General features: G+C 36.7%; 1 protein-coding gene across 3 annotated transcripts in view; it reads left to right on the plus strand.

The window, feature by feature from the left end:
• Mgat1 (alpha-1,3-mannosyl-glycoprotein 2-beta-N-acetylglucosaminyltransferase) overlaps positions 1–24,111 on the plus strand; it is a 167,263-nt gene that overhangs the window by 110,304 nt on the left and 32,848 nt on the right. For 2 of the 3 annotated variants that reach the window (XM_067146872.2, XM_067146873.2), the window contains exons 8-11: positions 1,680–1,784; positions 2,029–2,119; positions 2,304–2,474; positions 23,696–23,827. In XM_067146872.2, coding sequence (XP_067002973.2) covers positions 1,680–1,784; positions 2,029–2,119; positions 2,304–2,474; positions 23,696–23,809 — 481 coding nt within the window. In that variant the 3' untranslated portion in view covers positions 23,810–23,827. Of the gene's footprint in view, positions 1–1,679; positions 1,785–2,028; positions 2,120–2,303; positions 2,475–3,612; positions 3,727–23,695; positions 23,828–24,111 lie in introns of those variants that run through there. The other variant, XM_067146874.2, reaches the window with a different exon arrangement.

Genomic DNA, 24,111 nt, shown 5'->3' on the forward strand with positions numbered 1-24,111 from the left:
TTTGAGAGAGAAATAACACCATCAATTATTATGTACAGTTCAAAATTCGACTCAGTTTGAATTGTGTATCATTCACTTCAACCCAAAATTTGAAGAAATAATAAATTTCGCAATACACAGTTATAAATTCACTTCACTATGAATTGAGCATCGTTCGCTTCTACTCAGAGTTAATCACTTGTGTCGAAGCACACAAGTATAAATTAATGTAATAAGTAATCACTTGCATTTAGGGTAGTGAAAAACTTTATACACTTTCATGATCACTTCTATTTAATAAAGAAAATAAATAAGCTGAGTGATTTTTAAAAAATTCCACAATTAATAATATAATACGGTAATGTGTCACTTTGAAAGTTACAACACTTGTTGATAAGAGACTTAAGTTCCACAATTGTAAAGTGGTAAGAAACTAACTTCCACGATTATAAAGACTTGTCACATGTCGAAGTTCTTATACGCGCACAAAATCTAAGTTCCAATCAAATGACAGAATCTAAGCCCATTGTAAAGACTTATCACATATCAGAGTTTCTACTCGTGCACAGATTCTAAGTTCCAATTAACCGACAGAATCTAAGTCCGTTAGAAAGACTTGTAGAATTCAAAGATAGATTTTGACAGCACTTTGTCTCGACGAACAGAGTAATAGTGTAGCATGGTGAATCAGACTGGACTCCCAGCTGTGACTGACTGACTTGGTTGGGTTGAGCTTGTGTTATATATGATTTGTGCTTCTACGTCATCAGATATCATGTTTTCCATGAAGTTGAATAACTTGAGAATCCCGTGATGGATTTACTTGAAATTTAATATTAGAAACGTTTAAATGATTCTCTACAAAGTGACATGTCCCTCGAGTTGATACGATCATTATTACAGGAGTTTTGAAAATTTCGTAGTCGTCAAACATTCAGGAAGGTGTGACATTTCTTCTAGAACACACGAGTCCATGCAGGGTAGCACGTGGCAGAACAGGCGGGTAGCCTATCTTGCTCCTGCGTCCATGTCACTCATACAGCTGTAGCTGCTTCAGGCGGGCTCTCTTCACCGAGCATAGACAGATCAAGCTTACAGTAAATGTCTTGAGTGATGATTAAATATTATTTATCTAAAAAATATGGCATGTACCGCGCGTTACTGGTACAATACATTAAATAAATTTACGAAAGGCATAATTTCATTGCCATTTTCGATGTCAACATTTAATCCTACCCGTCCAGTGAAATTGATTGCAGGCGGGCAATAAGATAGATGCGTGTCAGTCATTTGAATGTGCTGAATTTCACTTTGCCCAGAGTCTGATATATCATGATCGGAATTGCTATCACTATCACTGAAATCAGGGATGAGTTCATCACCAGAATCATCATTCAGTAGTATGTCTTCAATTTTCTCACTTCGAATTTTCACATTATAATTGGAGTTAAGGCAGTTACGAAAAGAACTGGGATCATAGTACCACACAAGAAAGATGTCTATGAACCTCCATCAGACTGGAGACTATAGGGATGATGATATTTCTCTGTACTGTTTCTAGGTTGATGTAGATGGAGCCATTGTTGTACCAGTAGCAGTAGTGTAGATCTTATGGACCAGTTGAACTTTTATAATGTTATTAAATACTTTTTTACACTCTAAATATGGAAACTTAAGTGCTCTATAACTTTGTTTACCAGATACTGGGACGACTGGGTGCGCCAGCCCGAGCAAAGAAAGAACCGTGCATGCATTCGTCCAGAACTGTCTCGAACACGGACGTTCGGAAAAGTAGGCGTCAGCAAGTAAGTGCTCGTAGAAAAAAAGAAACGTATCATTAGACATTTTTATATGATGTTAGCATGGACTGTGATAGTGATAATAAAAGTAGTTCTTTCAGAACATACAGTACCATCATCTTTCCAACTTGTAGTCTTGTCATAATAGGGTAAATTATTTGATTCATACAACTTCTGCTTGTATCATTTGATAACTGTGCTGTATAGCCTATATAATTTTTATGTTCTGTTTTGCTCTTCTCTGTTTCAGTGGTCACTTCTTTGAAAAACACTTGAAGTTTATAAAACTTAATGAAAAGACTGTGCCTTTTACTCAATTGAATTTAGATTATCTTTTAAAGGTATGTATTTGTACTATATCGTATTACAGTTTTTACCTTTGTTTGTAAATTATTCTTCACTGGATTATTACGAACCAATGTTCACTGGTACCAATCTTTTATTCTTATGTCTATTGATGTATTCAGATTTGGATCTTGAGCTAAAAGTGTAGGCTAAACTTACTGCATATCATTCTTATTATAGGATAACTATGACGTCCAGTTTGTGAAACAGGTGTATGAAAGTCCTGTTATCACATATCAAGAGCTAAAGAGCGGTTCCATAGTCCACGAAGGGTCCGTGCGCATCCCATATCACACCAAAGATATTTATAAACGCACGGCAAAAATGTTAGGTCTTATGGATGACTTTCGGGTGAGTACAAGCTTTTATTTGCTGATCAAGTAATGTTGTATAATCTCATGTTTATTTATTTTCCATGGCGGAAGACAGGTTATATGCCAGATTTTTGCATTTGTTAGGAGATCATTCAGTTGTTTCATGCCAGGGAAAAGAGTATAACGCAAAAGTAGCTGCGTTTCTGGGCATAAGTTTGAAGTTTTAGAAACAGAGACAATATTAGTTGTAAAGGGTTTGAAATGAATAGGTCTACAACATATTTCAAAAAATATATTTTCATTTTTTAATAATAGTTTTCTTCTGCTAACTGTTGAAAATTAAATCAGTAACTTGTACTGTGAGGACCCAATATAACATGACATATTCTCGTACTCCCTGGCACAAGGGAATTGTTCCTTCCAATGCACACAAGAAGTTTTGAAGGAGCATATACAGAAAGAATAAAACTGACAGGTAAGTAGAGGGAGCAGCAGAGAAGAGGCACTAGGACAAACAGAGAAACGTGCAATGACAAGGACAGGATCCATAGCTTGATACACTCTTCATCAGTCTCATTTCAGCGTGTGCGTGTGTGTGTGATATTTATAATACTTTTGGCATGAACTATTTCAATCTTTCAGTGTGGAACGCACTTATGTACTTGAGCTGAATCTTGGCTATGCATCAGTTGTGGGAGAGGAGTTCATTTTCTTCTGTCCGGTTCAAGTTTGTGGGATTATTTTAAGATGCATCATAAAAATATCAAGATGTTTATATTGTAATATTGTCACTTCACTTTGTGGCTGACCCATGTTCATGTAATCTATTTTAGTTAGAGATCTTACTTTTTTCTTAAATGTTCATAGTATTGTTATTCTTCTACTGTTTTCCTTCTTAATGTTATTAAAAAGAAAAGAAAAGACATTTTCCTAAATACAGTATTATATAATTTACACTAACAATTTTTCTATTAAACACCCAGCTCATCCTTAATAAAATCATATTCTTTACAAAATTCTACTCATATCTTCTTTACTTACACACAGTCAGCTCAGGTACAGTATATAAATTTACATTGCTTTTTTTTTTTTTTTTTTTTTACTCATTTTGGTACCTAACATGCATAACGACCCACTGCGTCTTAACCAGAGCCCCTTTTGCCACCATTTTTCAGAGTTCCTGAAGGGCCTTCACAGCTATCGTAGTGGTTCCAGGGCCCTTAACGCATTGCTGACCGGATGCTTGAGCTTGTCACATACCCTGTAGACCGGACATTTTTCTACTGAGCATACTAGAATGCATATGATTATAAAAATGTACATGAAGATTAAACTAGTCAAGATTTTATCTTTAAAGTTGATGGATCTGTCTTTAACTATCTTCAGCGTCAATCCCTAATACATCATCAATACTTACACTGCTGTCGTAATCTGAGTCACTTGAATAAGTGAGCACACTATGTAAATTACAGCATGTAGGGGCTTGAATATCACTTCCATTATCACTTTCACATTCAGTTTCCACTAATTCACAGTCACTATATCCATTTGAATGATCATCGGCATACAATTCTTCTAAAATGTTGTCAGCTAACACTGTATTATGCGAGTGTCCATCTTATCAACTGAACCAGCAGAAAGAAAGTCAACGTCTCAAAACTAAATCAAAGAATAAAAGAAGGCTGCGAATAAAAGGAAAGTCAATCAATGAATATTCAAGATAAACTTAAATATTATAATTAAGCGGTCCGCCTATTCAATACAATATATAATTTATTATATCTAGTACATGTTTCGTCCCCTAAGGGACATCATCAGCTAATAATAAATTAACATTAATATATCAGAAATAAATATTAAAATTGGAAAGACACCTTAAAATTTTTGACATTTAAAATAAGATCTTCGAAATGTTGTTAAAATTGTAAGTCATAAGACAGATAAAACAGTTAAATTGTCCATATTTCTCTTGTTGATGTTCTTGGAAAATACCAGTTTTACTTATAAAGTCTTAAAATATCATTTGTTGTAAATAGCACACTTGATTTGTATCTCTTAGTAAAAGATTTGTTGAAACTTAATAAGCATTCCTTAGATGGTATATTAAAAATTTAAATGCTTCAGAATTTAAAGTCGATCGGGGCCGTGATGGTAAAGTTCTGTGTGGTAATGGATATAATTTTATCTGAATTAAAATGAAAAAATAAAAAATAATATAAGTGTAAGTAACGTGAAATGGAAGATGAAATAATATAACGTAATGTGATAAAATCGTATTACTTACTCCTTATTATTGGCCCCGATGTACGGAGAAGAACTCACTTCTAGTGAGGTAAGTGTGCATCTGCTTTAAAACAAGTACTGGTAGTTGCTATGCTGAGCGGGGAGTGTGGAGGGGAAGTAGGAGAGTGTGTCCTAAGTTGTTGCCTCCAACAACATTCCTTTCATAGTATGGTCTTGGGGTCCTAATTGGAGCCATCCTACTCATATATCCATACTATCGTAATCTGCTTAATTCTAAGGTTTCCAACAGGCTCCTGTCCAATCCAAGTTGTTGCCGAATACTTTCATTCCTTATTTTGTCTTTCCTTGTCTTTTGGAGACGTGACCGAAGGAACTGCATTTCAGTGGCCTGTAGGCGACTTTGTGCAGATCTAGTCAATATTGCTGCTTCCAGTATGTATGTTAGAATTGGTACAAGATATGTTTTGTATAGTGTGAGCTTGTAAGCTCGGGGAAATGAGTTATTCCAAAGTAATTGACGAACGGAGTGGTAGAATTTTGATGCAGCTTGTATTCTATTGCCTATTTCTTGGTTTATGGTATTGTCAGAAGAAACAAAAACTCCTTAAGTATTTGAAGTTATTGATAATGTCTACTACTTCATTTTGTTCCTGCAGGTGGACTGCTTCAGGATTTGGACTCATCACTAAACCAACGGATTTAGTTCGGCTGATGATCATTCCCTTTCTTTCAAATTCTTCTTGCCAAAGATCTAGTTTAGCTTGAACTTATGCTTCTGTCTCACCCCATAGCATAACATCATCAGCAAATACAAGTGCATTTTTTGTCTGATCCTTCATTTTCACTGACCCCCTGTGGGTGGGGGACGCAGACGAAGAATATACCCATGGTATCCCCTGTCTGTCGTAAGAGGCGACTAAGGGATGACTATTAGAACCATGGAACTACTAGTGATTAGTACCACCACATGGGGAACACCATAGGTCGCTTTTACTTGCACGTAGTACCACTATGTTAGGTACCAAATTAGTTTGTGAATAGTAGCACGCAGGAGCACCATGCGTTCAGCCCCCAACTTAGAGTGCACTGTCGACTTTTACAGTATCTGTTATTAGTACCACTATATGAGCGACACTATGGGTGAGCAACACCATGGTTCTGTCTTGCCTATGATTAGTACCCACTATATGAGGAACACCACAGGATAGTACGAGTCCCCGTGTTTAATACACTTGTGTGATGAACATCATAGGTTTGCGTTGCCTGTAAATGGTGCCGCAATGTGCGAAACACCATAGGTCTGAATTACATGTGCGAATTTCTTTAACTGTGAGTAGTACCATAATGTGTGGAATACCGTGAGTCTACGCTACTTTTGATTAGTACTGCATCATGACAAATACCATGGTTCTACTTTCCTAGCGATAAGTAACATTATGAGGGGCCGATAAGTTGGATTTTGGACCCCTTTAGACTGCAAGCATCATTGATTCAGTATTGTGCTTTAGAAGCAGTCCCTTGGTCAGTAATACTATTGTTTTACGTCAGTTTCTGTGAATGTGAGGCAATGCGGGTTGGATCCACTGATTGTTTTAAATTCATATCCCTCCATTCATTCTTTGTCCTCACGTTTTGAATTCTGGTCAGTGGAGGATTTTGGACTTTTAATTTATCATTCCATTTCGTCTCATTTCGTACCATTAGGGGCCAATGACCTAGATGTTAGGCCCCTTTAAACAACAAGCATCATCATTTTCACTGCTTTTATAACCTCATCCATTATAGAAATGAAGATAAGTGGTGATAGACAACTTCCTTGTTGGACTCAGCTCTTGGTTTCAAAACGGTGTGACTTGCCTCCTTGAATTTGCACACAGCTCTTTGTCTCTCAACATAGTTGTTTTAATTAAAAACCAATGAAAATATTTATTAAACCACCTATTCAATATTTTATGTCCACTTATATGTGGTTACAAATACATATTAACACTTAACACTTTCGGGACATGTTTCGCCCTCTTTTATAGGGGATCCTCAGCCATAATACAATCTTAAAAATATTACACATTAAAAAGAAGCTAGAAAATTAGCCTTGTAGCCTTTTTACTTAAAATATTGGTACACTTGAGAGCTTGCAATAGTTATTGGATTAATCGTTCTCTGTAAGAAGAAGGAAAGAAAGTCTTAAATGAAAATGAAATACATTTGAATCGTGCAGTCGAGTAAGGAACTAAGTCAAAATCGGCCATTTTCATTTTATTGCCTCATTTACCTCACATAACCAAGCCCTATCATTTGGTAAAGGAAACAAATAAGTCAGCCTTCTCCTTGTGGGAGAAACAGTGGATGGACATCAGGCATATTGTGAAGAAACGCACTAAGTCGACTTAGTGTGTTTCTTCACCACTTGCTATTCATGACCTAGTTCCATTCTTGGCCGCACGTTGCATGCAATGTAGGTATAACAGGGGATATTTCAATTTACAGCGTTGGTACAACACAAAGGACAACATACTGGAGGGAAACAGAAATTGTACGGTACATGGTGGGTTATAGTGTACAGTATTTCAGTTTGTATCTCGGTGGATGACAAAGTGATCTTTGAGAATATGACTCCGAAAAGGAAGACACAGCCTGAGGGCCATAAACATAGTGTTCTGAAACACGCAAGACTCAGAGGACTGGCATATGTGAATAAATGTGGGAGAGTTGTGGAAGGCAAAGAAACCGGTTCTGACTGCAGGTAAGTAAGGAGCTTGAGAAGTATTACTAGGGATTGTTTAGTAAATAATATTCTAACATGCAACCGAACTTTCTAACTCTTGTTTTAGATAACAATACGTATGGTACAGATTTATACCTAGTATTAATAATCTGTCATTCTTCTAGATGCAGAAAGAAGTGCTTTGAGATTATCAACGAAGAGGCTCGCATGTCCATTCTTTCCAAGTTTCTTCAACTTCCCAGTAAGGATGCACAAGATTTATACTTGCAGCGCCTCATCGAGAAGAATGAAATTAAGACCAGAAGACCGAGGAATGAAAATTCAAAGCAGCGAGCAGCAAGTTTCACTTACTTTGTTATGGATGGCAACAATAGAAAGAAGGTATGTCGTTCAGCTTTTATGAGCATGCATGCCGTCACTCAGAAAAGAGTATTCCGTATCACAATGCTTCTTCTTCATGGAGAAATTCCCAGGGACAAGAGAGGAACCAATCCAAACACCAGAAAGATACCGGAAGATGTCACTAAACTGATATCCGATCATATTCAATCATTCCGTCTGAAACGGACTCATTACGGAGGGAAAGAAGTGCATTACTTAGATGCCCGCTGAACTATTAAAGAAATGTACAATATGTTTGTCACAAAATACTCGGAGTGTGGAGTCAAGTACAGCTTCTACAGGACTTATTTTGTTGAGAATTATAACTACCGATTCGGACGACCACAGATCGATGTCTGCAGCAAGTGTGAGGAGTCCACATATTTGTGAATCAGCAAAGCGTGCAGCTCAGGCTGAATATGATGTTCATAAAAGAAGAAGCAGGAAATTCTACAGGTCTTTGAAAGAAGTTGCAACACTATGCAGAACAAATGACAAAGTGACAGGCCTTGCCTTTGACTTTATGCAAAATCTGCCCCTGCCACACATACCGGTGCAAGAAGTGTTTTACATGAGACAGTTGTGGGTGAATGTGTTTTGTATTCATGATCTTGTAACGGACAAGTGTGTTGTGTATATGTATCATGAAGGCCAAGGAAAGAGGGGTGTGAATGAAGCTGCTTCTTTCCTGAAAGATTATATAGACGAATTTGTGTCAGAAAATGTTGACCAGTTACACGTTTCTCTGATGGTTCTCCAGGCCAAAATAAGAACCATACGGTCATAAGACTAATGCTAGGCCTGGCAGCATCAAATCGATTTAAGGAGATTAGACAGTACTTTCCCGAGAGGGGTCATTCATTCCTACCATGCGACAGGGACTTTGGGGTATTTAAGAAAAACATTTAAAAAGTAGACAGAGTTTATACTATCGAAGAGTATATGGCAATTTTTGTAAACAGCAAATTTTATTTATTTAGTGTTTGGCTGTACATATCAATAAACAGCAAAGCAAATGTTACAGTTAAGTTATTAGACTCAAGTGCAGTATTTAATTTTGACAAGTGGTGGCCTGAGTTTTTAAAAAAAAGTGACTGTGTCAGCTGAAACATCGACAAAGAATACTCCTCGTGCTGGAAAGGTTGCATTTTCTCCTTCTTCGTTTAAAGAATACAGATATAGGGCAGAGAAACCAGGAGTTCTTGTAGCACTTCCCTTCATAAACAGCATTGTGAAACATACGTTTCATCTTGAGAAAGGTAACTTTTGCACATTTTCCTTGCAACCAATGGCAGCATATCCAGAGGGTGGGGTTCCAATAAAAGCTGAGAAGATAAAGGACTTGCGTAAACTGTTGAAATATGTTGCGAATGAGGATGCTTTGGCATTTTATTTGGACATTATTTCGCAGCCAATGAATTCCCCTTAGGTTAGTAGTCTCGGTTGTAATACTGCAGTTATTTGGCGCTTCAAGGTCATTTGTATTTGTTTTCCCTGTTTTTATTCTGTTGGATAAACTGTAAACATTGCTTATGTATTGCATTATGCTATGTTTAATATATAACAAAGGTTGGTATAGTTTGTATAAGTGATTTATTCCCAAACTCCAAATTTTTTTCGGTGTTATTGGAGAAAGGAACTAAGTCAAAAAAGTTCAAACGGTCATAAAATTTATAAATTTTTCTTGAACATTTTCCTGTTACCTCCGTTACATATCTATCACTGATCTAAATATTATATAAAATAATGGCAACTATTCATTGAAGCGTGTCGAAGAAAATCAGTTTTTTTGCTCTCCTGAAAAGTAGCAAAATCTGACTTAGTTCCTTACTCAACTGCACGATTCATTTGATAAAATCATGATATAATGTCAGTGGAGCACTGTCTATGGATATTCTAAAATCATTTCGTCTGAGACTAAAAATTCTTCTTGTATAAATTTTGAAGGTCTCATAAAATGATTCATTTAAATTTGTTGTTATTCCCCCTAATACAAAAGTACATACATTTTTTCAAACAAATTAAAGGCGATATCACAAACACAGAAAAATATGTCTTACAAAAGACGTGGTCAAGGTCACTGCTTTTGTCATTAATGTGAAGATAGTAAAATACTCGAAGGGTAGTTGTAAATGATGTGGAAACAGAAGCCTCGGTATACGATCGTGAAAAATGTAGAACATCATGCAGGCATAATTTTGGAGGGGGCCCTTGCCAAGAGCTTGCAATAGTTATTGGATTAATCGTTCTCTGTAAGAAGAAGGAAAGAAAGTCTTAAATAAGTGGTAAACAAAAAGAGAGAGAGTTCTTCTATTTGACTATATTAGAGTGAGGACTTACGTGTTTGTTATAAACAGTTACACACTACCTTCCGTTGTATCAGTAAACACTGTTAATATTATTTATGACAATATTTGTAGACACAGTGGTTTGAGTAAATTAGAAGTTGAAGAATTCATTATGATATTAAAATTCATAGTAAACAATAATTATTTCTCTTTTAGTAATAGAATTTATAAACAGAATGGATTAGCAATGGGTGATCCAATTTCGGGCATCATTGCTGACATATTCATGGATTCCGTCAAGCACAACAAAATAAAAGCAAAAATTAAAGGAATGATTTATGGTTAAGATATGTACGTAGATGATACATTTGTAATTATAAACAAAGAAGTCACCAATAGCAAAGAATTTTTGGATAGGTTAAACGAAATCGAACCTAATTTAAAATTTACTAAGGAGGACGAGATCAATAGTTCATTGAATTTTCTGGATATAATGGCCACGCGTAGAGATAACACCTTCGATTTCCAAATCGTTAGAAAGCCAACACAATCCTCTACAATTATAAACATCTCTTCATTACACCCTAATTCACAAAAACGGGCAACTTTCCATAGTCTAATATACAGAGCGCTTAGAATTCCTCTGTCCCCTAAGAACTTAAAAACAGAATGAAATTATATTAAAAACCTTGCTAGACTTAATGGCTTCAAAGTAGAAATGATCAATCAACTAATCAATAAAATTAAGGACAGGATGTCCACGAATCTGATACCAGACAAAACCAAAAAGACAGAATATGCTACATTCACTTATAACAACCCAGCTATTCACCAGATCACTAACGTATTCAAGAAACATAAGTTTAATATAGCATTTAGAACCACTAACACAAACTAGTCCATATTCTTTAACCATAATTAATTATGACAAATTCGTTATTTGTTGGGAGTATATAGACTAAAATGTGTACAGTGTAATGATTCATATGTTGGACAGACTGGAAGGAGCTTTATGGCAAGATATATGGAACATGTTAACGCAGAAAAGCATAGGCAATACTCAGCGATGAGCTTGCATATGAGGGAGACCGGTCACCGATTTGAATCTATAAAGAAGGATCTAGCAATAATCAGGAATATGGAAAAAGGAAGGATGTTAAACGAGCTAGAAAGTTTATATATCTACTTAGATCAGACGTATAATAAAGATCAGAACTTTAATGATGTCACGGACATTAAAAGTTTATTACATGAACTAACACCTTGATTATTAAATATGGTTAGGTCAGATAAAGTTAGGATCCGTAATGTATATAATTCTTTATGTTCTAAAGTTCCTTCCATCCCTCCGAGTAGTAGGCCTGCTTCCATAGAACTTGATAACTCTGCCCCTTTGTCAGCCTCGACGCAGTTAGCTCCACCCATCCCCTCCTCCATACCACACTCCTCAATCCCTCCTCCTCCCCGCGTTCACTACCGCCTCTGCAACACATTACAATAGGAGAAACAGAGCCAACAGAAGAGTGTTTACTGATACAACGGAAGGTAGTGTGTAACTGTTTGTAACAAACCCGTAAGTCCTCATTCTAATATAGTCAAATAGAAGAACTTTCTCTCTTTTTGTTTACCACTTATTTAAGAATTCCTTTCCTTCTTACAGAGAACGATTAATCCAACAACTATTGCAAGCTCTTGGCAAGGGTCCCCTCCAAAATTATGCCTGCATGACGTTCTATATTTTTCACGATCGTATACCGAGGCTTCTGTTTCCATATCATTTATAACTACCCTTCGAGTATTTTACTACCTTCACATTAATGACAAAAGCAGTGACCTTGACCACGTCTTTTGTGAGACATATTTTTCTATGTTTGTGATATCGCCTTTAGAAAAAATTTATGTACTTTTGCATTAGGAGGAAAAACAACAAATTTAATTGAATCATTTTATGAGAAATTAAAAATTTATACAAGAAGTTTTTTCTCAGATCAAATGATTTTAGAATATCCATAGACAGTGCTCCACTGACATATCATGATTTTATCAAATGTATTTCATTTTCACATTAAGTGTACTAATATTTTAAGTAATAAGGCTACAAAGCTAATTTTCTAGCTTCTTTTTTAATGTGTAATATTTTTAAGATTGTATTATGGCTGAGGATGCCTTATAAAAGAGAGCAAAACATGTCCCAAAAGTGTTAAGTAATAATATGTATTTGTAACCACATTTAAGTGGACATAAAGTATTGAATAGGTGGTTTAATAAATAATAAATACTTTCATTGGATTTTAAGTCATAACTTTCAATATGGATTAATCATGAGGTTTATAACATGTAGTAGTTGTTTTACTCAAGCTATAATTTTTTTTTAAAGTCAAGAATTTCATGTTTGGTCCGTATTGAATAGAGATTACAAAACAATAAGTTAAATTGTACAAGACCCACCTTTTAAATACAAGATATGTTGTTGATTAAAATTACATCATCATTTATTAAATGGTACTGGTTTCAACATCCATGGACGTCATCATCAGCCAAATACGGTCATTATACAAAGATACACATTAAAGTTAAAACACATAGAATTTGGCTGATGATGACGTCCATGGATATTGAACGGTACCATTTAATAAATGATGTTGTAATTTTAATCAAGAACATATCTTTGAATTGAAAAGGTGGATCTTGTACAATTTAACTTATAGTTTTGTCAACCTATAATCTTATTTTTCACTTCTTCACATCTCAGACATTTCCATATGTGCTTACATGGTACATGATCACATGCCTTCTCAATATCCAAGAATACCACTTTAAGCATTCTATTCTTATCCCAGTATTTTTCAAAGAGCATTCTTGTTGAAAAAATGAGGTCTAGCATTGGTCTGTTCGCTCTAAATCCATGTTGTTATTCCTCAAGTTTAGGTTCAACAAATTTTCTGATTTTTCTCTCCAGGATGGTCTGATATATTTTTAACCCATGAGATAGAAGGGTTATGCCTCTATAGTTGTTACACTTCTTTCGGTCACCTTTCTTAAACATTGGAATAATCACTCCTTGCCTCCAGTCATTGGGGATTTTGTTTTCTTACCAAATTTTATTTAGTAACTAGCTGACCCGACAGACATCGTTCTGTCAAAAATAAATGACAATGGAATGAACTCATATTCAGTCTGTACTGCATGCAAAAATCAGAATAATGCAAATGACTACATCATCAACATCAAATGAGTTAATTTTATACTGCTACCAAAAGTTAGTAACAGACTACTGGAAAAACATGTTTTCATTACCTGCAATATTAACATCTTGATTGTGAATAAGGAAATGCTCAAAAAGGTCACAGCATATCACTAACCAGAAATAACCCTGATTGACTGTAACATAGATGGGAACTGTTCAGCAGGTCTTCAGATCCCTCACAGAGCCATAATTATCCCCCGTTGCAAATCGGTTTTGATTGTTCCGCAGATCTTTCATGGTATTCTAGGAAAATTTTCTTCGTCTCTTGTTAATTTAAAATTTAGTGCTTGACAATAATGTATTTTAGTGTACCATTTGCCACCGAGGTAGACACCTCATTTGCAAATAAAGAGATTTTGATTTGATTTGATTTGATTTAATGCCTCCAAAGACTTTTTATATGCCTTGGTGCATTCATCCCACACTATCAATTTACATTGCTCCAAAACCATTGCCATTGCAGAGTTCTTCCATATGTTGCAGGTCGGAGTTTCATTGCTTTGCATATTCAATGGTAATTTTAGCGCTGAATGGGCTGTTCGACCACCTTCCAACAATGTAGCTGCATTGCCTGATGAGCAAGTGCGAGTGCAATTTCATTGTGTGAGCGAATTGTTGCTAAAATCATTGAAATTAAAAAAGTTTTTTCTGTATCCCCGGGAGCGTCCAAGAAGTAAATCCCTCCAGTTCCATCCTTTACAACTTTCATTAGAGTATCAAATACATACTTTTGTTGTTGGTTCAACAGTAGAAGATTTATTCGAACTGATTCTCTTAAAGCATCGAGATTGTACTTTTTTTTGCGTTGCAACTCTTGATTAAAAGCGTTGTGCATCGAGTGATTGGGCGCGGCCATGCCTAATTGAGATAATACTTTGTTTGACATCATCAAACACTTGTTCTCAAGTGATATCAACGCCTCATTGTACATTTCTTCACTGATTTGTAAATTTGGATTTCCTGTTGTGATGTGCATTTGATGCAAGATATCGTCACACCTTGATCCATAAATCAGTTGGTTTTGATGGGCAGCAAGTTGATATAATTATAGAAAACAATGTTCGTATTTGATGAGGTTGTGAAGAAATTACAGCATCATTGAGTGTTTGATCCCAATGAGTGTCATTTTCTAACAGTTGCAAATGTAGACAGGCTTCTCTGTAAGAGCCACACAAATCACCATTAACAGTTCGTAAATGATGGAATGATCTTGGGCCTCGAACATTGACTAATAGCAATCGCAAATAAAACACTCATCGTTGCTTTGATGGACTGAATAAATTTTACCTATTTCATCAGTGGAATATACAATTGGGTAACCTGGAACTGGTTTTCCTTGTTTCCGTTGTTGAAATTACTTTGAGGATTGATTCCAAGTATAATAATTTGGCATTTCGGAGTATAGCAGTGCTAGGGCGAAATCATCATTCTGACACAATTAAGAAAACTGGTCAAGTTTGTAGGTGGTGCTGGTTCAACAGCTCGTTGTAATGCGTTCTGAGCCGTGAAATATACTCTTTGACCATTTTCTAAGTGTATGACTAAGTGAACAACAGTGGGGTGTCTTTCATGAATGGGAAAAGAAAAATTGCACCAAATTGCTTCATTACTGCTAACGTAGCGGCCCATTTGGTATTAGGTAACTTCGTCATTGGAATTCTCTGCACTAACTCCAATCACAGCCATGTCACTTCCTTTGGTTACATATTTACAAATGTATTTGATAGATTTGGCGGAATGGCAAGATTTAACATTGATGTGCGCCTTGAAAGTCTTTGATAGGATCGGTGAATATGGAACAATCCATTGATTATCAGTTTCAATGTATTGTTGATTCACTTTGACTATTGTTGATCTTCCGTTGTCTGCAGTCGACCGGCGACGATACAGTGGATAACCTTCATTTCCGGTAATTGTTCTGGTACTAATGCCCGTGGATAACACTTCGAACATGTACCATACACGGTGAATTTTGATTAAGTGTTCCACAGGGACCATGAATCATGTTTTTAATAACTACCTCATGCAAGCCTGGATCTACTTGTACATCAGGGATTTCAGCTGATATCACTTCATCAACTTCATTTGGTCTTATATTCTCAACCAACCAAATCAGAATAAGTGCATGAGGCAGTTGACGTTTCTGCCACTCCACAGAATACATCCAGCAGCACGTCTCACCAAACACGCTATGTTTCTTAATGAAATCCATTAAAGATTTCAACTTGTTGGAATACTCTAGCCGTAACGTCTTGGTGATCAATGGTTGATTGGCCAAGGAATAACTCTTATTTGATTTTTATTCACTGCGGATTGCACATGAATGTGATAAATAAATCTGCTGTGCCATAATGACGAACATACGACATGGCATCTTGAGCATATTCATGCATATGTCGAGGACTTCCGATGTATGTTGCTGGAAGAATGGTCATCCGGCCGACATTCTCTGCATTTCCATCACCGTTAATTGCATCTCGAAGGTGAATATATTCTTCAGAACAGAGTTTGCTCTGGTTCAACTTGATGAATGTCAAACGTTCTGTTTCAGTTTTGACATACATATCAACAGCATATTGGTGAAAATGCCCACATTTCAATATGTGATTGTTTTCATTTTCACGAACCATAAGATGGTATGAATAATATTTCATCCAACTGACTTTTGGTTGGTTTCGGCACCTGTAAATAAATTATTGTTTTAATGACAGTGATTGAACTTGCATATAATACATATAGTATAATTTATAATTTCCTGCAAGGAGATTTATCATCTTGATCGAGAAGTGTTAACCATCTTCACCTTGCCAAAATATGATGGGATATTGTAGCGCATCATATGGGCGGCGTGTTTCATACACACCCTGTAACTGATCATTCCGGCGATGTAAAACAATATCACGGACTTCCGAATTTTCTCCAAATATAACAGTGGCAAAGTCATCAATTGTTGGCGCATTGAAACGTCCTGCATGTTGGCCCACAGGAGTTTTATCAGCTCTGATTACAATTTTGTGATTATCAGATGGCATGAGGTCTAGTGCAGTTTTGAACAATGTAATCAACTGATTGTGTTGATGAAAGAAAGTTTGTAATTGTTCTACAATAGACCTCTTCACTGAACTGTTATGTGCACAACGCAAATCAATTTCTTGTATTGAATTGCCCATGAAATAAATTTGGAGGAATTTGTAGTCACCATCTAACACCGGCAAGAGTGAAACTGCTCTGTGATATACTTGGCCTTGTATCTGTAAATTAAGAAGGACAGGTTTATTATATTTGTCACAAAAACTATAAAATAAAATAAACAAAGCATACGGGGGATAAGTTTGTTATATGTTAAAAGAAAGCAATATGGGGGATAAGTCTGTTTGTTATTGTTCCGGAGTTACCCGTTTGTTATTGTTCCGGAGTTACCCGTGGAGCAGAAGAGGTGAAAGAAGGTGCCGGGTTGAATGGGTCTAACTAATTCCCAAATCAAGTCTGTTAAAAGCCGACAACATGATCAGAGGCGCACTTAAAGAAATTCTACAACTTCCGAGTGACACACCGACAAGTATGATATATTCGAGCCACAAATGTAAAGGGTTAGCACTAATGCGCGCTACTTGGGAAGCGTACCTTCAACAGCTGAACATCAATCTTAAGCTAGAAGCTGTGAATGATTCGCACGTAAATGCTGTTCGAAATTTCACAGCAATAAAAACTCGCTGCCTATCTGAACTTCAACTCAATGAAGAGACATCAACGAAATCTGTTAGACAACTGCGCGATATGCTTAGAACACGCGAATTTGAAGCTTGGTGTGCATATCCACAAAAAGGAAGAGGTGTTGAGTTATTTGCTCAAGTTCCTGCTGCTAATTCTTGGGTTACCAGAAGAGATGGTTTAACTTGTTCAGAATGGAGGGAGATGTTGAAGATGACAGCGATGGTTGCACCAGTACGTACTCTGCCGGGACGTTCTACCAGCACAGGCCACTGCAGACACTGCAGTGAGTATGAAACCTTACCACATGTGCTGGGGAGTTGCCCTCAAGGAGAACTGCTTAGGATCAAACGCCATAACATCATCAGAAACCTGATTGCTAATGCTCTTCGTCTCAAAAATCTAGAAGTGTACGAAGAAGTCCACTGCCTCGCCGAAGGAGGCAGCACTCGCAGGATTGATATTATAGCGATTGACAGACGGAGGAACGAAGCAGAAATTATTGATCCTATGGTACGCTTTGAATCTTCAGCCTCTCAGCCGACTGACGTAGACAATGAGAAAAAGGATATCTATAATCCAACCATCCCTTTCTTTCTTGAGTCGTATAACCTTAAAGAAATTACGGTGACTGGACTTTTCTTTGGCGCGAGGGGAACAAATCCCAAATCTTTCGTCACATGGCGACAAAAATATAAACTAGCGAGAAGCCTACAAGATGAGATAGTCGTCTCACTCATCAAGTACTCCGTTTCGATTCTTCGTCACCATTTATATGGAGTTCATGCCATTTAACATGGTTAATTGTAACCTATCATTTTTTTTAACATTAATCTTTTTATCTTCCCTCAAAATTGTTATTGTGTATTATTCTGTGTCTTATGGCAAATCTAGGGTGTCCTGGATCAGACTAAATAAATAAATAAATAAATAAAACTTAAATTGAAAGTTATATTTTCGAAAAACAACAAACTTCAACTTTTCACTTAGTGAGATAACAATGACATTTCAGGTACAAGACTTAGAAAAATCCAAGATTTCAGAACTTTAACACCCTTAGGCTACAAGCCCCTAGTTTTAAAATTTTTGAGCTCCCAGCTCAAATTTTACAGACGAGCATAAATTTGTTCAAAGGGCAGAAATCCCCTAAATTCATGGAGCACTTGCTCCCAAGATACAACATCTAGCCTTCAAGAGGCATACAGTAATCTTACTTTGGAACAGAGCTAACAGGCTCTCAGTTTTCAAGCCTACTCAAGGCAACACCAAAAATATCTTACACCTTTTGGCCTTGCATGGCCCAACTTACAAATTGAAACAGGGGTATCTCGTACCCAACCTATAGCGCCTTCGTGTAAAAAGAAATAACAGTTAAATAAATGGCCCGATCACAAAATGAAAGGAGGCGAATGCTTGCACTCCTAAATATGAACACGTAAAACCTAAGGGGCACTAGGCCGAAGAAACAGGGGCTATTCCCAAACTATGGAGGTGACTCGTGTAAGAATAAATTAAGACAATACGAAAGGGAAGAAAACCAGTTACAAAACGTAGTCACCTCAAACCCAATATGAAGGGGAGCTGGAGAGGGTACATCACTCTCTATCCCCGATTTACCATTAAAGATTTTAAGAAGTTTTTACATTAGCTGGCAGGAGTTACATCTGTAGGAAAACTAGGTACATAGTTAAAGATTCGGACCTTTCCCTCAGGTTAAACTACGGAGCTAGCAAGAAATAAAGATGTTATGTGAAAATTAATTACAGAAATTTGGGATTGGCTAGATTCAAAACTGGCGGAAAGAAAAGATCAAAATTGCCAACCCAAAAATAAATGAACACCAATTAGTAAAAAAAAACTTATGAATACCAAACTTCTTTAAATCAAAAGTTCTTTCACTTCGCACCAGGGTGCATGATCATAGTTTTTTTTGCAGTGACATCTATGGAAGAATGTCCAAACTTCCCAATGAAGGGCAAACAAAACAAGTAGAAATTCACACAGTACAGGAAACTTCACAATAACAAAATTCCATCAGATTTTAGTGGTGACATCTTGTGAGCAAAGGTTTAAGTAGGTCTAGTTTCAAGTTCACAGTTCCTCCAGTAGCGGAGTTCCTTTAGGCGCAAGATTTAAATGTGCGGCGTAGAGGTGTACCTCCCGGTACAGTTATAACTTATGTCACCTTGAAAGTTGGCATGAAATTGTCCCGAAGTACATTTGTTGCCCCAAATGAAGTCATTCGAAAGCAGTTGTTATATTTTGGATATTTGTAAGGAAATGTATGGAATCTGTGGTATCTGTTCCTGTTCCTGAAACCAATGAGTACAATGGATCCGGTGGTGGAATCAATGGCACTAATTTCACTTTGCCATTTGTGCAACACAGTCCAGCGGCTTCATTTTTGTATTTCAATGCCTAACAATTTTGGCAAACTGAGTTCATAGATCCAATAGCAATGCATTGGTAGGCACTGTAGTCAATTGAAACATTGTAACTGAAAGCAGCTCGATTCAAACTTGGAAGATTATTAGCTAAACGACGCGCTACACAGGTTTGTGATATCCGAATCCTTTTAGTTTCATTTCACTCTTCACGTTATTGTGCAGTCTGATTAGACTGAAAATTAGCTTGGCTTGTAGCATTTGAGTTCTTCGACCGAAGTTGCTCCGCCCGCGTCTTATAGGTGGCATGAATCTTGAAATGAGTATACTGTATATGGAAGTACAAACAAATTAAACCAATCAATCAAAGAAATCGAAAAAATTGTTTGTTGAGAAGCGAATTTAAAAACAATCAGGGTAGACAAAGGTCTCCAACTATAACAAAACACGACATTGCATGCGACTGTCTGGAGAGCGTATGTTTGGGAGATCTGTACCGGCAGTCAAGGCAGCCAGACAGCAAGCCAGCCAGTCGAGTCACGCGCGAAGCCAAAACTCAAGGAGACATTCTTCCTGTCACAAACTGAGAACTAAGCGAGATAAGAACTTGGGGTTTGTTTTAAAAATAACTTCCATGACTGAAGACCATTTGCCTCACTTTGATCCCCCATGCAAATTCAGTAGCAAAGAAGTTGGCCAGTGACTGACTTTTTCGTGCCTGCACATAAAAAATCTCTGAACATGACTGAAAAGAAACACAAATAGTGCATGTTCTTATCATTTAAATTTAAAAGCAAACTTATCTGCGTCGAGCTGAAATGTTACTTTACCCACAGTGAAAAAATTACAAATATAGTGAATATAAAATAAGAGTTATGACATGGTAAGTTTTATGCAATGAAGATTTTGCATTTGAGGTAACATTCCATTATATTAACATTTTCACACTCAATTATTTTGTAAACTTTTTTTTGTTAACGGCATCAAAGGTGGCTTGAAATTTTGTACATAATCCGATATTGATCCATTTTAACCGATAACATTAAGATTAAAAACATATCAGATGTAAGGCTTTTCAGGCGTTTGCTCTATTAACCAGCGTTTTGTCTTAGGTCTGACACTAGAGTCGTCAGAGTGGGATGTGTCAGACCCTGCCCACTGACGCTGGGTGTATGCTTCTGATAAGCTCACCTGCATGTGTTAATCTATTCAAAACTTATACTGTGAAACAGCCAGCTCATCCTTAATAAATTCATATTATTTACAAAATTCTACTAATATCTTCATTACTTACACACATAATCAACTCATATACAGTATGTGGAATCACTTCAAATAATACTATACAACTGCTATAAGATTTACATTTACATTGCATTTTTTTTTTTTTTTTTACTCATTTTGGTACCTAACATGCATAACGGCCTGTTGGATCTTAACCAGGGCCCCTTTTGCCACCATTTTTCAGAGTTCCTGAAGGGCCTTCACAGCTACCGTAGCAGTTCCAGGGCCCTTAATTTATTGAAATCTTATACTCTGCTTGTGAATTGACATGTTGAAATTAGTGAAGTGATGTTGGCTGTATTATGTAAGGTAAAGATTCTTAGTTTAAGATACAGCTAATTATAGGAAGACAAGGCACACATTCAGAATCCTTGTGTATTATATTCATGTTGTGTCATATTTTATACTTAACTGGGAAATGTCAGTTATTGACCATTGTCTCTTAGTGAAAGCACAGTCTTGTATCAAATGCTACAGTTCACTTCATAATAAAATGTTAAAATGGAAAAGTTCCTAATCAAGAATATTTGTAGTAGTGTCAGTGTACCAAGTGAAACTGGAAGTATTATTTGTGGAAGTGTGTCAACTGAATGCTTGATGGAAAGAAATAATGTTAATGAATTGACTATATATTGAAAGCCTTACAAGGAACAAGATGGTTGCAAGAGTAAGGATCTCAGTCTCCAGGTTCTCCTCGAGCAAACAGATTCTATGAATTCTTCATGACAAGATAAGATATAGTTTTTCATAAGGTGTTTACAGATATATTTCATAATCAGTATTTTCCTGTGGTATTTGTATTTGGTAATATACTTTAGAGATAAACAGGTACTTTGGAGTAACCCTAGGGGCACGCAACATATATGATGTATTGTTACCACCTTTTTAATAACATAAGTTCTGCTGTTGCTATTGGTGAAAAACCAAGCGAGTTGGCTTTGTGGTTAGGGTTGTGCAGCTGTGAGCATGCATTTGGGAGATAGTGGTTTTGAACCCCACTGTTGGCAGCCCTGAAGATGGTTTCCCATGGTTTCCCATTTTTACACCAGGCAAATGCTGGCGCTGTACGTTAAAGGCCATGGGTGCTTTCTTCCCACACCTATCCCATCGTCGCCATAAGACCTGTCTGTGTTGTTGCAACGCAAAGCAAATTTTAAAAATATCTATTAGTGAAGAAAAGAAATTACGCGATGTTTAGAAAGTATTCATCAATTCCTCTCTTCTTCCCAGGAGCACAAATTCTTATAACATTTACAGTACATTTATGGTTTTTCCTCTTTTGACATGACATTTTGTTCACAGGCTCAAGAAAACTTTTGTTAAAGTGCAAATACAATGTATACATGAACCATGTGCTCTTTTATAGTGAATCACTTCAAACTACTTATATACTAGAATATTGATTAATGATAAGTGTGATCTTTGACCCATCTGGCGACAGTTACACGTGCCATTTGCTGGTCCAATGTCTATTGACATATTAAGATTAGCTTCTTGAGCTAAAAAGTGGAAATAAGATGTAAGAATTTTAAAGCCAATTACATTCTGGAGAGAAATGTATAAATTAGGGGACATGTGTGGTCATCTTAGTCTAAATGATACTGACCATGTAAAATTAATAGACAGATAAATTTGTTTCCAATCAAATAATAGCTTCTCTTTCTGTGATTTACCTTACAGTTTAAATAAGCAGGTATTTGATGATGATGCTGCTGCGTGTTGTTGAAAGTGGCCTAACATCGAGGTCATCGGCCCCAAGCAGGTATTTAGGTTATTATTCTGTGCTATGTTGCTACTTTACATTGATGTATTTTGCCTACTTTTACAACTGCCATTATGAGTAGATAGCAGCTCTTATGACTTGTGAATACACTCAGTCTTTTTGTTAATCAGAAATCTTAACCGGATCAGGAATGAATACATTGCTGTACGTAATTATTTATTTGTTATATCAGAAGCACTAATATATACATATAAATGTAAACTGTACTACCAAAAGACAAATATATAACAATAACAATGATAACATAAAAGGGAAAAAACAAGAAAAGAGGTCCCAATGTGATAGATTTGGACTCTATAGGTGACTTCCTGTTGAGCACGGTGCTTGGAAAAGTAGATGCTGCTTGGCAGAAGAACAATCTTATATGGTTGCTGACCAATCGTTAGCCACTTACAGGGACTCAGGTGTTGCTTGCATGAGGTCTTCCATAGTACATGAAGTTGAACACAGTTTGCATGGGAGAAGGTGAGGCATTTTCTGTGAAGAACCACAATCACATAACGACAAGTCTACATGAAAACCCACTTCAACAGATTAGACTTGCATCTTGTAACACCTGAGTGCAATCTATCAAGAGATTTCCATGTTAGCCAACCTTCTGTATGACCAGGAGGGAGTTCTTCGATTGGAGTCGGCCATTCTTCTGAGCGATTGAACCTCCCTCGCCGTTTACAAATTCGGGCTTGGTGTGCAATCCCTATGAGAACCTCTGTTTAGCCGGGCTGGGTGGCTCAGACGGTTAAGGCGCTGGCCTTCTAACCCCAACTTGGCAGGTTCGATCCTGGCTCAGTCTGGTGGTATTTGAAGGTGCTCAAATACGACAGCCCCTTGTCGGTAGATTTACTGGCATGTAAAAACTCCTGCGGGACTAAATTCCGGCACCTCGGCGTCTCCGAAGACCTTAAAAAGTAGTTAGTGGGACGTAAAGCAAATAACATTATTATTAGAACCTCTGTTGTTCTGAGGAAATTTTTCGTGGAAGTCAACGTGGACAAGTTGGCTGGTGAGATTCAGATGTATCAACCTTTTCTTCTCGCTCTTTGCCGCTATCTCCCAACAAATGTCAGGAGGTGCAATCCCAGCAAGGCAGTACAATTTTTCCAAAGGCGTAGGTCGCAGGCAACCAGTGATGATTCGACAAGTCTCGTAATATAAATTGCTTATACTGTATTTTGTAAGAAGAAATTAATAGTGTTTTTCTTATTTTTCAGAGTGGAGTCCCGCGAACGGGCTATCGAGGAGTTGTTAGTTTTATGTATAAGGGGCGACGGGTATATCTTGCCCCTACTGCTAATTGGAAAGGTTACGACCCTACGTGGAGCTAGCACAGCGTGTGATGCTAGGTAGGTTCTGTTGTTATTTACCAGAAATCTGTATGAAATTGTTTACCTATACAATATTATTGTTAACTTTCGGTAAGGAATGTTGTAACAAGGTAAAATAAAAACTATTTCCTAATAATAATTATAGATTTTCTGGGTTAGGGAAAGTTGTAACAAAGTAAAATAAGAATCATTTCCTAACATTAATAACAGGTTTTCTCCTTGAAGTAGCTGTAGGTGAGCAGGTTTTTGAAATACTGGAAATGTGATATTCCAATACCTGTTGACCATAAAGCTAGGCAGTA

Source organism: Anabrus simplex, chromosome 5 (assembly GCF_040414725.1).
Source record: "Anabrus simplex isolate iqAnaSimp1 chromosome 5, ASM4041472v1, whole genome shotgun sequence".
Taxonomy (NCBI): domain Eukaryota; kingdom Metazoa; phylum Arthropoda; class Insecta; order Orthoptera; family Tettigoniidae; genus Anabrus; species Anabrus simplex.